The 18,374-nt window shown below is 37.8% G+C and overlaps 1 protein-coding gene across 2 annotated transcripts in view; it reads left to right on the top strand.

Moving 5' to 3' along the window:
- The window catches only part of LOC126260852 (glucose transporter type 1), a 522,947-nt gene that overhangs the window by 443,206 nt on the left and 61,367 nt on the right, over positions 1-18,374 (top strand). For both annotated transcript variants that reach the window (XM_049958265.1, XM_049958264.1), the window contains one exon: positions 6,988-7,017. In XM_049958265.1, coding sequence (XP_049814222.1) covers positions 6,988-7,017 — 30 coding nt within the window. The remainder of the gene's footprint in view (positions 1-6,987; positions 7,018-18,374) is intronic.

Genomic DNA, 18,374 nt, shown 5'->3' with positions numbered 1-18,374 from the left:
CCCTCAGACTTCAAGAAGAATGATGTGAAAATTACCGAACTATCAGTTGGATAGGGTAGCATGGAGAGCTGCATCAAACCAGTCTCAGGACTGAAGACCACAACAACAACATCAGTTTAATAAGTCACAGCTGCAAAATACTAATGTGAATTATTTACAGACGAATGGAAAAACTGGTAGAAGCCGACCTCGGGGAAGACCAGTTTGGATTCCGTAGAAATGTTGGAACTCGTGAGGCAATACTGACCTTACGACTCATCTTAGAAGGAAGATTAAGGAAAGGCAAACCTACTTTTCTAGCATTTGTAGACTTACAGAAAGCTTTTGACAATGTTGACTGGAATACTCTCTTTCAAATTCTAAAGGGGGCAGAGGTAAAATATAGGGAGCGAAAGGCTATTTACAATTTGTACAGAAACCAGATGGAAGTTATAAGAGTCGAGGGGCATGAAAGGGAAGCAGTGGTTGGGAAGGGAGTGAGACAGGGTTGTAGCCTCTCCCCGATGTTATTCAATCTGTATATTGAGCAAGTAGTAAAGGAAACAAAAGAAAAATTTGGAGTAGGTATTAAAATCCAGGGAGAAGAAATAAAAACTTTGAGGTTTGCCGATGACATTGTAATTCTGTCAGAGACAGCAAAGGACTTGGAAGAGCAGTTGAACAGAATGGACAGTGTCTTGAAAGGAGGATATAAGATGAACATCAACAAAAGCAAAACGAGGATAATGGAATGTAGTCGAATTAAGTCGGGTGATGCTGAGGGAATTAGATTAGGAAATGAGACACTTAAAGTAGTAAAGGAGTTTTGCTATTTCGGGAGCAAAATAACTGATGATGGTTGATGTAGAGAGGATATAAAATGTAGACTGTCAATGGCAAGGAAAGCCTTTCTGAAGAAGAGAAATTTGTTAACGTCGAGTATAGATTGAAGTGTCAGGAAGTCGTTTCTGAAGGTATTTGTATGGAGTGTAGCCATGTATGGAAGTGAAACATGGACGATAAATAGTTTGGACAAGAAGAGAATAGAAGCTTTCGAAATGTGGTGCTACAGAAGAATGCTGAAGATTAGATGGGTAGATCACGTAACTAATGAGGAGGTATTGAATAGGATTGGGGAGAAGAGGAGTTTGTGGCACAACTTGACAAGAAGAAGGGACTGGTTGGTAGGACATGTTCTGAGGCATCAAGGGATCACAAATTTAGCACTGGAGGGCAGCATGGAAGGTAAACATCGTAGAGGGAGACCAAGAGATGAATACACTAAGCAGATTCAGAAGGATGTAGGTTGCAGTAAGTACTGGGAGATGAAGAAGCTTGCACAGGATAGAGTAGCATGGAGAGCTGCATCAAACCAGTCTCAGGACTGAAGACCACAACAACAACAAGATTTCAGATAGCTCAGTATAGTTTTGTTAGGGCATTATAATATCAATCTACAATGGTAAATTGATCATAGTACTTTCTAGCATAAAATTGACCCTTACAGGGCGAAAGCACTGTTGCCACAAATGTCAACATTCACATAGTGGGGTTGGCTGATTTTTACATGAACAATGATTTCACTCGGGGCTTGCCAGAGATCAGGCACCAGTTGGTCATGTTTCAATACCAGTAAGTTTAGTAAAAAAAAGCATTTCCACCTGATAATACTGCATCTAAAATATGACTTATGTTGCTGTTCTCTCTGTTTTGTTCTGGTCACTGAGTTGTCTGGGAACCTGTGTTGGTCACAGAGATGCCACGGAATGCACCCACATTTTGATAAAAGCCAAGATTATGGGGCCAGTTTCACTAACCAAAGAACAAGAAATGATGAATATGAGTTTCTAACTCATTGAAGACTATTATCTGAGTTGCACAACTTTGTTCTTCACTTGGTTGATGATGATTGGCAGACACCTGGATCAAGTTTTGTCGTGCATATTTAGTCACCACTGTTGAATCTCACTTTTTTTTTACATTCAGTATTGTATAATTGTACATTTCACTCAGTCAAAATATAATATCACCTCTGACTTTATACTTGGCAGGAATTTCTATCATGCAGTTCATTAGAAGCAGTCTCTGAATAAACAGTAACAACTTGTTTTGACTGACATGCAAACCGTACTGGACGAGATACTGAAGAAACCATTATACCTTGGATAAAAGTCTCATATCAGTATGCACAGCAGGAGTGTGCAGTAGCTCATTACTTCCTCAATTAACCTCATACTTTTAGAATCCTATGAACATCAAGGAAAGCGAGAGATGGTAGTGTCAAATGTGCATAATCTAGGAATTATGTTGAAATTTTGACATCCCTCTGTATCTTGAATCATTTTTTAAATGGGAAAAAAGGCGTTTTGATGTTATAATAGATAATCATGTATAGAAAATGGTGAAAATGTTAATGAATAGAACAAATCTCTCTCTCTCTCTCTCTCTCTCTCTCTCTCTCTCTCTCTCTCTCTCTCTCACACACACACACACACACACACACACACACACACACACATAGGGAAACATTCCACGTATATATGTGTGGATGGATATGTGTGTGTGTGTGTGCGCGAGTGTATACCTGTCCTTTTTTCCCCCTAAGGTAAGTCTTTCCACTCCCGGGATTGGAATGACTCCTTACCCTCTCCCTTAAAATCCACATCCTTTCGTCTTTCCCTCTCCTTCCCCTCTTTCCTGATGAGGCAACAGTTTGTTGCGAAAGCTTGAATTTTGTGTGTATGTTTGTGTTTGTTTGTGTGTCTATCGACCTGCCAGCACTTTCGTTCAGTAAGTCACATCATCTTTGTTTTTAGATGTATTTTTCCCACGTGGAATGTTTCCCTATATATATAATGATGTGACTTACCGAACGAAAGTGCTGGCAGGTCGATAGACACACAAACATACACACAAAATTCAAGCTTTCGCAACCAACGGTTGCTTCATCAGGAAAGAGGGAAGGAGAGGGAAAGATGAAAGGATATGGGTTTTAAAGGAAAAGGGTAAGGAGCCATTCCAATCCTGGGAGCGGAAAGACTTACCTTAGGGGGAAAAAAGGACAGGTATACTGTCTCTCTCTCTCTCTCTCTCTCTCTCTCTCTCTCTCTCTCTCTCTCTCGCACACACATATCCATCCACACATACACAGACACAAGCAGACATTTGTAAAGGCAAAGAGTTTGGGCAGAGATGTCAGTCGAGGCGGAAGTACAGAGGCAAAGATGTTGTTGAATGACAGGTGAGGTATGAGCGGCGGCAACTTGAAATTAGCGGAGGTTGAGGCCTGGCGGGTAACGAGAAGAGAGGATATACTGAAGGGCAAGTTCCCATCTCCGGAGTTCTGACAGGTTGATGTTAGTGGGAAGTATTCAGATAACCCGGACGGTGTAACACTGTGCCAAGGGTACCTCCATTATGACAGCTGCCACCCATTCCACATCAAACGGTCCCTTCCCTAAAGCCTAGGTCTTCATGGCAAATGAATCTGCTCCAGTCCGGAATCCCTGAACCATTACACCAACAACCTGAAAACAGCTTTCGCATCCCGCAACTACCCTCCTGACCTGGTACAGAAGCAAATAACCAGAGCCACTTCTTCATCCCCTCAAACCCAGAACCTCCCACAGAAGAACCCCAAAACTGCCCCACTTGTGACAGGATACTTTCCAGGACTGGATCAGACTCTGAATGTGGCTCTCTAGCAGGGATACGACTTCCTCAAATCCTGCCCTGAAATAAGATCCATCCTTCATGAAATCCTCCCCACTCCACCAAGAGTGTCTTTCCGCTGTCCACCTAACCTTTGTAACCTCTTAGTTCATCCCTATGAAATCCCCAAACCACCTTCCCTACCCTCTGGCTCCTACCCTTTTAACCGCCCCCGGTGTAAAACCTGTCCCATGCACCCTCCCACCACCACCTACTCCAATCCTGTAACCTGGAAGGTGTACACGATCAAAGGCAGAGCCACATGTGCGAGTACCCACATGATGTACCAACTGACCTGACTACACTCTGAAGCTTTCTATGTGGGAATGACCAGCAACAAACTGTCCATTTGCATGAATGGACACAGCAGACAGTGTTTGTTGGTAATGAGGATCACCCTGTGGCTAAACATGCCTTGGTGCGCGGCCAGCACATCTTGGCACAGTGTTACACCGTCCAGGATATCTGGATACTTCCCATTAACACCAACCTGTCAGAACTCCGGAGATGGGAACTTGCCCTTCAGTATATCCTCTCTTCTCGTTACCCGCCAGGCCTCAACCTCCGCTAGTTTCAAGTTGCCGCCGCTCATACCTCACCTGTCTTTCAACAACATCTTTGCCTCTGTACTTCCGCCTCGACTGACTCTTTGCCTTTACAAGTGTGTGTGTGTGTGTGTGTGTGTGTGTGTGTGTGTGTGTGTGTGTGTGTGTGTGTGTGTGTGTGTGTGTGTCCTAAGGTAAGTCTTTCCACTCCCAGGATTGGAATGACTCCTTACCCTCTCCCTTAAAACCCACATCCTTTCGTTTTTCTCTCTCCTTCCCTCTTTCCTGATGAAGCAACCGTTGCTTGCGAAAGCTTGAATTTTGTGTGTTTGTTTGTGTATCTATCAACCTGCCAGCACTTTCGTTTGGTAAGTCACATCATCTTTATATGAAAACAAAGATTCTGTAACTTACCAAACGAAAGCGTTGGTACATTGATAGAAACAATAAAACACACACACACACACACACACACACACACACACACACACACACACACACACACACACACACACAAATTTCGAGCTTTCACAACCCAAGGTCGCTTCATCAGGAAAGAGGGAAGGAGAGGGAAAGATATGACCTTGCATCAGTCACTGAAAATGAATATTGGTTCGTTCAGAAATCACTCAGTAGTAGATATATATATAGAAAGGCACAGATGCTATTCAAAATGACAGTGGACAGGAAGCGGCACTAAGAGATGTATTAGGGGAGCAGTTGATATTGTATATGTGAATTGGACGTGAAACATTAGTGCAGCTGTAAGTGGAATGAAAATTAGAAAAGTGAGGAGGAGAAGGGAAGAGATGGAAGGATGAATAGTAGTTTTCAGCAAGACTGACAAGATTTTTAACTGTGTCACAACTGAATCAGAATTGGTTCTTGCCACTGGATGTTTGATGAGCTGGAACCGATAAGGAAAATGTCATATGTTCCTGATTGTAGAGGAGCTACTGAAAGCATGAAATATGTGGCTGGCAGCATGTTTGGGAACTGAGTGGTCCCTTGTATAGCCATAAAGGACTGGAATACACTGCATGGTAAGAAATATGCTTCTCTACAGTTGCTTCCATATTTTACAACTCTTTTTGTAGTTTGGATTTAGTGTCAGCTCCTTAGGTCAGCGACGAATTGTGATTTTTATGTGAAGTATAGAGATCCAAACCAAGAAAGATGGTACAGTGGTAAGACACTGGATTTGCACTTGGGATAACCAGAGTTTAAATCCCTGTCTGAGAATCCAGAAGTAGGTTTTCCATGTTTTCCCTAATTGCTTAAAGCAAATGCCCAGGTTATTATTATTATTATTATTATTATTATTAGAAGGATATACCTAATTCCTTTCCCCATTGTTGTTCATTGCTAACATGTACTCTATATCTAACAACCATGTTATCAACAGGATCTTAAATCCTGTCCTTCTTTTCAGTTATGGAACTTTGTGCTTGGAAAGCTACCAAGAGTAATTTTTAGATTAAAAAAAAAAAAGAAATCAGATTTATGTTACTCTCAAATAGTTAGTTACCACCAGGCTGAGTAAATGTACATGAGTCTGCCAGAGTTTTTGTGCCCTCCAAATGCCAGAGAAGGCGAGAAAGTCAGACAGAGTCAGAATTACAGGATTTGGTTACAGGGAGGAAGATTTTATGTAGTAAAAATGCAAACTTGTCATACTGTCAAATTTAAAAACTTTAACTAGCATACATAATAAATAATTAAATAATTTAAATACACCATTGATGGATGTTCATCATATTCCTGGTTGGGCTATGAATCATTTGGTCAAATTTTAATATAAGGAAAAAATAGATTGCCACTCTCCATAAAGATGACACATTGAACTACAGATAGGCGCAACATTTTTGTTGTGCCTGTCTGCCACTTAACATGTAATATTTACGGTGAGTAGCATCTGGAGATTCTATTCTTTTGTCAAATCTTTGTTACAAAACTACTCCTGATTGAAATTACATGTTTTGTTTTTTTCATCCGGTGAGCTGTTGCAAGATTAAGGTGGATTATTTTTTTATAGTTTATAAAAGAACCATCAGACAAGAAGAAATACAAATAAATAACTCAAACCTAATACATTGGTGGCATTAATAAAAAATTTCAGTGCAGGTGAACAAGATCTTCATTTCATAAAGGTTCCATCCAGCTTCTGTTCAGAATGTTACTTCAAAGAGTATTAGATATTACTAACCTTTCTCAGTACTATTTCTGTCTTCTCTCTTAGAGGGGAAAATCTAAATTTTGAAAATGTGGGTTAGCAAAATCATCCATAGTTCGCTGATTGGTATCATTTTGGTTGAAAATAATTAACACACATTTTTGCCTTTGGTGAACTGAACTGACTTCTACATTCTTCAGAATATTGTACCCTATCAATGGCTTCCTTGCAGAAACTTCACATACTAGGGTTGCTAATCTAAATTTACTGATATTTGTAACTGAAATATGCTAACCTTTTTGTCTTGGACAGTATGAAGGAATACACTTTTAGCAGCTATCAATGAGCAATCTTTATTTTAATTTGTAATGTTCTGTGTATGAATAAATTTTATTTACATTGCTTGAAAGTTTAAAATATATATAGTTGTATCGTGGAGGATGCATAGTGCAGCCACTGGAATTTGTTGTTACTGATTTAATTAAGAATGTGTGCGATAGATTACTTTCTATCCATCAAGCAAGGTCTGTATGACCCTTCTTTTAATTTGGTTCTCTCTTCTTACCATGACAACAAAAGGGGAAGTCTTCGGGACAGTAGGTTGTATGGGTGAGTAACAAAACTTTTTAAAATGAAGCATGAGAATCAGTGTATTTACACAAAATTTTGCATGAATATACCAGTAACAAAATCAATGAAAAATTGAAATAAGAACCATAATGCTGTCTTCGGGAAACACTGTCAAAATGTTTATCTTTTGAAGTTCTCAAATCAGTAAAAGTTGAGACATATCAAATAGAGGGCAGTTTTACTGATTGGCATTGGCTGAGCTTGAATCTGAATGCATATTTTTAAATTGTAGAGTAGTGTTCACACTACTGTAGCTTTTTATAATTTTCTTTTTTTACATAAGAATATCAATGCACCAAAATAAGTTTGCACGTGATTTTGATTTGGAATACAATGGTAGCTTGTGTTTGTGGTGGAACAGTTTTTGGAGTGAGCCTAGACTGGTACAGAAATTCGTAACACTTTGGCACTAAAGTAGTGGAACTTCATGTTGTCATTAATGACACTGGAAGAAATAAAAAAAAAAGAAATTTCCAGTTACAGTGAATATTTTACAGTCATACTAGAAAATTAAATTTTACCAGTAATTTGTGTGTCTTTAGAGAAAAAACACCTCATCCAAACTAGGTAGTATTAACTAGAATGTGATGATTAAGCCACAGTTTCTTTTACTATTAAAATCACACACTTAATCACTATGACTACATTCGACAAGTGTTTCCATGCACAGAAAACTTGAGTTCTTTAATAACAGATACCTCCAGATAAAATGCTCCGAATGTTATTCTTGTTCTGTAACTGTTTAAAAACAAGCTGTTAATACCACCACAGCTACAGCATTGTAAAAACAAAGTGAATTGTGAAATTTAAAGTGCGAAAGAATTGTTAATGTGGTGAAGCACAGCTTCTCATATCTCGCTCCACCATTCTTTCTTTCTCTCCAATAAGAATATGTGCAATAAATTATTCTCTAAATTTATGATCTCTGTTCTAGTATATTTCTGTAAAACCCTTGCTTTAAAGCAGGATTCCATTTTCTTGTGAAATCTGTATAAGGTATTCAATGAAAGTTTTCACGCAATATATGGCACATATAGGACATCAGCAGATGTACTCACTGCTGTATTGTAACAGTCTCCTATCCAATTAATACTGCATAGCTTTGCTCTCCAGTTATTTCAAATTCATGTTATGCCATGTAATGCTTAAAGAACGCAGGCATTTAGAGTTTCACAGGTGTGCTGCTTGTGGTGCCCCCTGAAGATCCAATCTACCATTAATAATAATTCTTGGCAAATAGATTTTATTGGCAAATTGGGAACCTGCTTTAGGAGTTGCAAGGCCATGATTTCCTAGGCAAAGAGGTGGTCTGTCCTCATTTCAGTACAGGTACACACTTACCAGCTGGAAACTTAATAGCAGTGTTCTTCGATTTCAGGGACGATGGAAGTGTTAACGCCAGCCGAGAGACTTTTGTGAAAATCGATGAAGATGCTCCATCCAAGTCAAGCTTGCCTTTAAAAACAACTGCTGTTACTACTTACAATGCAGGAGGAGGATGCTGATCTGCTGTTGAGATGTTAGAACATTGTACTGAATGGCAAAGCAAATTGTTTGTACTGTGAAATATATGCACACTACAAATTTAAAGATTAGAGTGCATGTACTTTTATAAGCCATTATAGGCACATAGCTGTTCACAAACTGGTATAACAAGCAATATGCTTTGTCACATTTTATTGTAGTGTTAATAGTACTTGTAGTACTTCCATTTTCTGTATTTTGAATGAGTGAGAGACTGAGAGAGAGAGAGAGAGAGAGAGAGAGAGAGAGAGAGAGAGAGAGAGAGATTTTGATAAATCAGTGTGTCTGGTCCTAAGGCACAAGGGAAAATATTTATTCTTAAATCTTGGTGAGAAATGGGAGTTATGGTCCTGACATTTGTCAGAGGTGTAAATTCAGATGGTGCCAGCAGATAATAAAGTTGGCTTTCAGCTTATGTGAGCTATTAATGAAATTTAATTGTGTCATATTTCTTTTTATACATAAAGAGTGGACTTTATTGTCTAGAAACTGCTTGTAGACTTTCTCGTTTCTTTCTTGCCACATTTTGACACCACAGGTAATAAGAATAAAGGCACCCACCATTTGCCAACAAATAGTTGCATAGCTTTACCCAGACCAGATATGCTGACTCTTTTCCAGGAGCATGCTAAACTGTGTGAATGCGATAGAGCAGCGCATGCCTCCGACAGAACGAGCAGCGTTAATGGTGGCAGAGGAAAAGCCACACCCTGACTCATGTAAGCACTGACCCCCCTATTCTGACTCTCTTCTCTGTTATAGTTGAATTTTGGTGTTAAGATTTTGAGATTTCATTTTATTTTAATTTTACACTTATAATTTTTTGGGTGCCAGCATATAGGCTCGATAATACTGTTACACTCACAAACACGCACATTCTACTCAGATTTTTTAAAAATAAAATCATTGTGTGTATTTACACACACATACACAATTTAAATATTAGTACAAAAACCAACATTTTAAAAGTGATACATGCACCTCAGCTGCTGTTGCTGCAGCTTCAGCACCCATCACAGCTCCGCATGATTTGGAACTGTTCATCCATTTATTTATTTTTACAAGCTGACTTTCTTCATTTTGTTCTTCTGGCACCATTACAGACATTTCTGATAACTGTTTTTATTGTGACTTGAGTTGTAGTTAATTTGAAATTAAAGTTGTATCCTTTTTGTAAAAGGAGTTTGTTAATTCTGCACATTGATTTGCATGAGAATTTATGTCTCATTAATATTGATATTGTTGTGCATGAAGTACATAAACTATGTTTGCTGCATTTAGTGGCTGCAAGAATTGAAATTCTGTTCCTGTATATGCACTGTAGTAAATGGACTAAATATATGATTTCATTTTGCAGTCAGTAGGACACTACTCCTTGAACACTTTATAATGTATAGACCATTTTGTCTTGCATGTTAGCTTCTTTGTGAGCTTATCATATATATTATGTAATTTTATTAAAATAATTTTATAATTCAATTTCTATTTCATTGTACTTTGTGTAATCTCTTGTTTATACTGCGAAAAAAAGTGTCTGAAAATAAATATCAATACCACAATATTTGTAATACTGAAGACTTGAGCTTTTTGTGAATTCTGTATGCATGGTCCAAAAATACATATTAGTATTCGTATGGCAGTTTTTGTCAGTTCATTTGAAGTAATAAAATAAAGAAATATGCCTAAAATGGTTGAATATAGAACCTGGGTTAGGGGCCTCATTAAAGGGTCATTAGTAACAGAAGCAGGAAAATTAATGTGCTTAAACATGGTTCAATAAGTAATTTCAAAAAAGGTTACAAATAAATAAAATTTGTTATAAGAGTTTTGTAAAATTCAGTGTGTCAAATTATGTATCTTCAGGTATATCTGTAAGACACAGTGCCAGTAGCTTTGCTGTATAACTGGATTTTCTTTACTGCATGTATCTTAAACGCACACATTGTTCTCTTCAATAGCAAATAGACTGTGCCTATGTCAGTAGTAGCTAAACAAAAGAAAGAAAGAAATGTGGAAATTTTTGTTTAGGTCTCTCCCTCTCCTTGTCTAACGTATTGTAAATAGCTATTATTGATGTGCTACTTTTTTGTTAGGTGACTCCTAGTGAATGACACCTGAATTTTCAAGGCAGTATCAAAGAGAAATCTCCGCATTTTGAGGGCATGAGTGTTCCTTTGTGTTTGGAAATTATCTTAATTGTAAACGCATGTTTTTAAGCCATCATCATCATTCATTATCGCTTGTGAAATACATGCTCAGAATTTCGATTTCTGTAACCCTCACAAACATCAAAATCTTCACATAATACACTTATTTCACATAAGAAATTTTATAAACAACAATTACTATTTCATATCCAGCGCCGAGCCCGTTTGAAAGAAGAACATTTTCGAGTAAATACAATCCGAGGAGGCATTCTGCATATGCTACAGTACCAGGTATGGGACCTTATAGTACGGCGCACTGATGCACGCTATCAGCACGGCCTCAGATTCACTATAAAAAGTCATAAGTTTGACTTCGTGAAGCAATTATTCTACTCACATCTATTCTGCACTCTAAAAATGAGCACTGCTGTAATATCACAGTGAAATTTGAAATGATCTCAATGAGTGCCATAACTTTACTTGTACATTCCCATATTAATGAAACTGAAAAATAAATAAAGAAGAATCCTGATAAGGACTGAACAAATATAAGCAAATGATTCATGGTGAAACAGACTTTTCTTTTAAAGATAAGGGAATCTGGATTTGACTGTCCAATCACATCTCATGCTGTGGTCAGTGCCACAACTTACCCTATGCACAGATCCATCCTCCATTTTGTCATGTTTGTGCATGTTACTATGGAATGTGCAATGCCTGTAAGTGTAGCTGCTTGCCATGTGATAAACCTTCTTTTAAATAACTAACTGTCAGGCTTGGTGATATCCTCAGCTGGCTGTAAAGATGTTACTGAAAGTTTTTGAACCAAGTATATTTTTAGAATCGGGAACTACTACTGTATCACTGGAGCTGCAATATCAGAACCCCAGAACAGCTACATTACCAACAGCAAACTATTACAGGATTTATTCTTGATATGGTGAAAAACTTGTATGTGTGAAGAGGAAGACAATAGTATTTGTTATTTTAAATTACACTTTGTCTGGGTCACAAACTTAAATATGGGCCTGATATTGGGGACAGCAATACTACAAGACAAAAGATTTGAAAATATTAAAAAGTTCTTTAATTACATGTGACATATGAACATCTACTCAAAAACTGCTGGAACTGGAACAGTTGGAGCAGAGCTGGTGGGCACATGCTTTATAAAAACCATAGTGGAAACTATATAATTACACAGAAAGAGGGAAGCACATATGTAGCGTCAAGCAAATTTAGAATGAACAGATTCTGTAGGGAAAGAAAAGTTGCTCCCCTCACCAGATCAGTTGTGAAATTAGGAGAGGAACAGTTGTTTCTCTTGAGTCAGAATTTGAAGTCACTTCCCCTTTCCATCAGCATCTCTTAAAATAATATATCATTTTGTTTTTTTGCTATAGTATGTCTTATTTTTCTCTACATCCAGATGAACAAATTTAAAAAATGCACAATACTAAAGAAGAAGCTGTGTTTCTTGAGTAATACCGGTATTACCATGTCAGCCCTGCTCCAACAATCCATTTCTCAGTTTCACATTGGCAGGTACTCATTTTTTTCATATCAGATTCTTTTATAACTGTTTTTTTATTTATATTCCATATGTGAAAGTTATTACCTACACATTACAGTCTAATAGTCTCTGGATAGTCTCTTCCAGAAGGCCATTGTTAGATATCTATCTTAAAATTGTGCTTCTTTGGATCTGTCGTTTGGGCTGCCTACAGTGATTTTGTTTATGTACACTTGTGGTCATTAAAACAGCAACACCATGAAGATAGCATACAACAAATGTTAAGTTGGTATGAAATGTACAAAATGCTTGGTTATGCAAATTATTATCATTTCAGCACAAATGCACAAAGAATACAGGAGTAATGACAGCAGTATTCTGTGTATAACAAAAGACTAAGCAGTGTGTTTTAATTCTGAAATAACATTTTAATGTTGGTTAGTTTTGAGATCATCATGCTGAAAGGGAAACATGTAGCAGCATGTGCTGGAATATAACAAACCACAGTCTCAATAGGTCACAATCCTGTCATTATCATCCTGCAGTCTTGCTGCTCCCACTGGTTAGGATCCCTTGACTATCGTGCGAATATGGCACAGATGAGTTAAGATGGGTGGTACTCAATGCCAAACAGTATCTCAGTGACATCACATCAAAAGCGTTTGAGAGGACTCTCATATGCTTCACTCAGCTGTGCAGGATTGTACACTAACATCACATGCACTGAGTTAGGAAATGTGCTTCTATTCAGACATAAAAGTATCCACATGTACAGTGCAATGACATCCGCAGCACCAAGGACTGTCGATACAGTACTGTATACGAGTGGCACCATGTCATCTACTCAGCTGAGTCGTGGCCCTGTGTACTGCACTGCACTGCACTGAAATCGATGTATCTATGTTTGGAGGCTCTGAGACACATGAATGTTGCTGTACACAGTACCTTATGTGACGATATAGGGTGACACTGAGTGAACAACATGATCACTTTTGGTTCAAGTAGCTGGTAATTTGGACAGCAGCTGTTGCATTTCTGTTCTGTCGAGAACAGTGGCTGTGCCCTGTCACCAAGGTCTCTGTGACGAGATAACTCAACACCATCTGTTGCCTGTGCTGTCCTGACCTATCTCCTGAACAGCACATTCTCCATATCTCACCCACTAAAAATAATGGGTCACGAGTTGCTGAGAGGTATGTACATCCCCACTAACCAGCTACTGTGATCCATTAACTATCACATAGAGTTGAATCAGCATCAAATGACATATCCAGGTGTGTCATCTAAGCTCAGTTCGACTTGACAACTACGTTACGGCCTGTGTTGCTGCCAGCCATCTAAAAGTTTAATAATATAGTCTTTCTGCTGTACCATATATGGCCAAAGTAAAATTTGTTATTTGCTATCCATTGTGGTCTTGTAATTTTAATGGCCAGCAGTGTGTAAAGGATAAAGGCAATGCCATAACTATAAATCACAATCATCAGTGTTATTACTATTATTATTATAACAGCAAATAAATATTTAGTTTTACAAGTGAAGTGAATCAGAAATGAGAGCTGCAGATTGCTTGATATAGGTGTCACCTATCTGGAACATCAGACATGCTAAGTTTGTGAAGGTCACTGAATAATGTGACTAGAGATGACATATTTCATTTATTAAATTAATGTGATGCTTCTTAAAAGTCAGTATTTGAAAGGTACAATCAGCAACAAATTTGGCTTTGTAACAAAAAAAAACTGTATAGATAAAACTGTGATGAGTAAGTTTATGATAGTCTCCACCCTGTTTCCCAACTTCCTCGTATGTTTAATCCTGCAGCCCCTCCCTCTGCACTGATTTCCATAAACTAGAGAGAAGACAAAGAAACAGCAATAACTCACAAAAACAGTGTACTTGAAAAAATGGGTTACCAACACAGTGCTTTTCAATAGTTAGAATATGCAAATCAACGGTTCAGTTTCCATTTACATCATGTCACATAGCAACTGCAGGCTGAAGGCTGCAAGAAAAAAAGTTTGTGCTTTGAGCTGAGCTAGCCAACTTCGTCAAATTCTATTTTGCCATTACGTATTAGTTGTACTTAGGTGGAGGCTGATGACAAATTGGAGACAGTTAGTTAGTAATGTTACAACCCATAATTATTCCAAAGTTAATTAATGGCAGAGATTTCCATAGATAATTAACTTAATTTTAAAGAAACTTTTTCTTTTGTTTGCATCATTGAAAAAAAGTGTATTAACAGATGACTGTCAAACTCTAACAAACTGAATTTGTTACTGTATACATAAAAATAAATAATTTGCTGCCATGTTTCTTACACAGAATTCTGTCTGGAAACGTGTAAAATGCTTTTACCAAGTCTTAAAACATTACAGTTCACTGAGTGGAAATGCTATTTATTGTGCAAAACACTACATGCATACATTGCATACTGAGAAACAGTGAATCACGTGCTACATGCAGGAGTCTCCATGTAGTCTAAGTGGGAGCATATTAATACTTATAATTCAATACTTTTTAAGTGGGCTTATTTTATATTATTTATGCTAATATAATATTAGTTAAACAAAATATTAGTATCACATATTTCTTTACACCTTTCAGCAATTCAAGTAACTTCTTAATTCTAGGTACTACAGTCTGGAACCGCGCGACCTCTACGGTCGCAGGTTCGATTCCTGCCTCGGGCATGGATGTGTGTGATGGCCTTAGGTTAGTTAGGTTTAAGTATTTCTAAGTTCTAGGGGACTGATGACCTCTGAAGTTAAGTCCCATAGTGCTCAGAGCCATTTGAGCCATATAACTTCTTAAAACTGAATTAATTAGGTTTCATTTTTAGTGTAATTTAACAAGTATAACTTACTAATTTTTATGCAACAATGACACTTCCAAATTTACATTTTAGATAAAACCAAACAAATTTCTATAATTTGAAAATGTTTCTCTTTAAATAAGTAGACATTATTGTTCCATCGCAACATTACTTCGGGGGTCAAAATTTTTAGAACACTCATTACTGAAATTTTAATTATCAAGTTACACAGTGAAATTAAAATTCTTTATGAAAAAATACAGTGAAACAAGTAAAAATGTAAAACTTATTAAGTTTCACATTCATCTTAGTTTTGACAAGAATAATCACTATGGGTACCAATAATAATAACCTGGTAAATATAGCCTGTGAAGTAATTTTGATATTTCCTAGAGAGTTATGATCTGAAAGTAAATAGCACAAAGGATTTATTTACTCCAGGAGTGATACCAAAGCAAATGGAGATAACTCTACTTTGTTTCAAGATCAGGATGATGGCCAGGTGATAAATTATTCACGCTTCATTCATCACAGAGTACTGCAACTATTTCTGACCGTTGATGTGGTATCCAACAGCCAACAATATTTGGTGATAATCAGTATTTATTATATGCATTTGAAGGAATATTACTGTGATCCTGTAAGCTATTGTTACTCACCAGTATGGAGATATAAAGTACTGTATGTGAAAGGATTTATAGAAAGATATGTATGAGGTCAGTAGCCACAGGAGAACTGGTCACTTTTCATTATAGGTGAAGTGCTTGCATAGGGGCTTGCCTATGTACACTTTTCTCATTGGTGGATCATTCTTTACATTCATAGCTTTCACCAAAGTAAAAACAGATGCTTTGATTTAATGAGTAGCTGAAAACTGTTATTTATTGTCTAGAATGTCATAATGGGATGCACTTAGATAAGGCAGTGCCTGGGTGGACCAATGGACTTACATTTCTTTATGTATATAGACTGAAGCAGTGAGTGAAAATTTGTACCAAGGCCAGGAACCAAAGGATTTCACTTGCCGCTTCAGTCTATATACATTAAATCGTATCTGTATGAAACCAATAAAGTCTCAGAAATTGTGTCATTTCATTTACATTTCTTTTTCAATTTGTTACTGTGCAAATCTAGAGATTGCTTTTTTTACAGTAACCAGTCAGGTGCACAGTGGCAAAGATGTTCATATAAATATGTAGGCTTCCACAGCCAATGTCAATCTTATTAAAGTCCTCCTGGGTGTATCGCCATATCATCTTTTAAAATACTAAAATAAAATGTTTCGGCCGAATAGCAGCAGCCTTCCGCAGGGCAAATACTGATTACTGTAGGAATGGCTGCTTCAGATGTTACTTCTCTAATGGTGTCACTAGGCCACTGCTAAACAATTTATTGGATTTTATTTGCCCTAAAACAACATTGGTGGGTGTTACAACAGAAGGGGTTACATGTGACCATCTATATCTGGGTTTCACTGCTTGCTCGTGGTTTGTAACCCACCATGAATCATGAAAAGCTTCTGGGAGTCTGTTTTCCTACTTTTAGTAGCAGAGAGACAATGCCAGTTATGTGTGTGCTGTTTGTTCAGTCAGTTGTGACAGTATCCTTTGAGCCAGCCACCCTACGATCATATGTGCCCGTTTATACTGGGGGAGATGGCAGTCAGGATCCTGGGAGCCTGTAGCTGTATTTCCTGTTGATGATGTCAGGCTGCTTCAAGATTTCAGTTACCCCTGTTATTTTCTATGTGTGCCTCCAAAGCTGCATCATCGGTATTTGAGCTTCTAAAATCTTGATAGTCTGTTCGTGATGCCAATGTTTGTCTGAAAATGCCAATCTGTTGTGCTGCCCCAATTGAACATGCCACACTTGCTCTAATACTCAGGTACTAGCAAGACTTCCTGTTTCCCAATGTAGGCAACAATGCACTAACACAGTATCTTATATACTACTGAGGCTTTGAGAATTTTTGCAGCAACCTTAGAGGACTCTACCAAATCCTGGATCTTGGATCCACTCCAGAATACTGACTTGTTGACTCATCAGTGAATTGCCTTGAGCTACCCTAACACTGACACCCTTGATGTAAGGTAAGCTCACCACCAGGAGCTTGTTTATGATTTCAGTTTCTGTACCCTTATTCCTACTGTACCTAGCAGCTCTTCTTATTGTTTTATCATCATATTTATTGGTTCAGAAGGCGTTATGAAGCTCCACGAGTTCTTATTTTACATCGTTTTTATCGCTGTTGCACCTGGCTTCAGTGGTTAGCATGTATAAGATAGAATACTTCTAAACTGGATGGTGATGGTGATTTATGGCTGATGTCAGTCACATTCAAATCCTTCTGAGTGTATTGCCACATATCTTGTAAAATACTTTAAATACTAAAATACACAACATTTCAGCTAAGTTGTTATGACCTTCCTCAGAGCAAAGAGTAATTAGCTGGGGATTGTGTGCCTCAATATATCAATTTTCTAAGTATCTCTAGAGCACTGATGCAACATTTTTTACATTTTATTGTCCTTTGAACAACATTAGCATGTGTTAGGCAACGTGAGCCCTAGTCCAAGACTCCAGAATAGATCATAACACAGCCAGGGAACTCATCAACAAAATCCAGGGTACACCAAGGACTTATAGACACTTAAGATCCAGCCCCCCTCAGGTCTGCAGTTAATGGTATCGATTCACATACTCACAATGTGGCAAAGTATGTGGTTAGAAAACTGCTTCCCCTTAAGGAACAATGGAAAACCCAGGATGGATTCGCTTTGTTGTGCCTGTCTGCAACTCAACATCTTCAGTATACACTGAGTAGCAACTTTCCTTATGGGACACACAAAATTGTGTGTGAAGGATTCAAGTTGTTTTGTTCACTTGTACAGTAGCAACACATACAGCAAACTAAATTTTGGTACACTTACACAAAGCCTTTCTTCATCAGCATTCCAATGCCTATCAGCATCACTCAGGATTGAGCACTGGTTGATGTTTGTGACCTGATGCAGTTATATTTATCATCAACCTATTTCATCTGGAGTTGTAAATATTATGAATGACAGACAGTGTGCCAATAGGATCCCCATTTTCTCTGATATCAGCTGACATTTTTAGGTGATCATTTGAGTAAACTGCCTTAAGCTCCATGCAGTTTTGTGCACATGGAGAACAGAGCTGCAGAAGTTCCATCAGTATATTAACAGCTTGCATAAGATCATCCAGTTCATACCAGAACAAGTAAGCAACAGTGTGCCTCTGTTCCTGGTCTTGGAGGTCTAGAATACAAGGTCTACAGAACCTACCCACACCTACTGGTCCATAAATGCTG

The sequence above is a fragment of the Schistocerca nitens genome, chromosome 5, assembly GCF_023898315.1.
Source record: "Schistocerca nitens isolate TAMUIC-IGC-003100 chromosome 5, iqSchNite1.1, whole genome shotgun sequence".
NCBI lineage: Eukaryota > Metazoa > Arthropoda > Insecta > Orthoptera > Acrididae > Schistocerca > Schistocerca nitens.
Note: the sequence above shows the minus strand (reverse complement) of the source record. Positions and strands in the feature narration are given on the sequence as shown.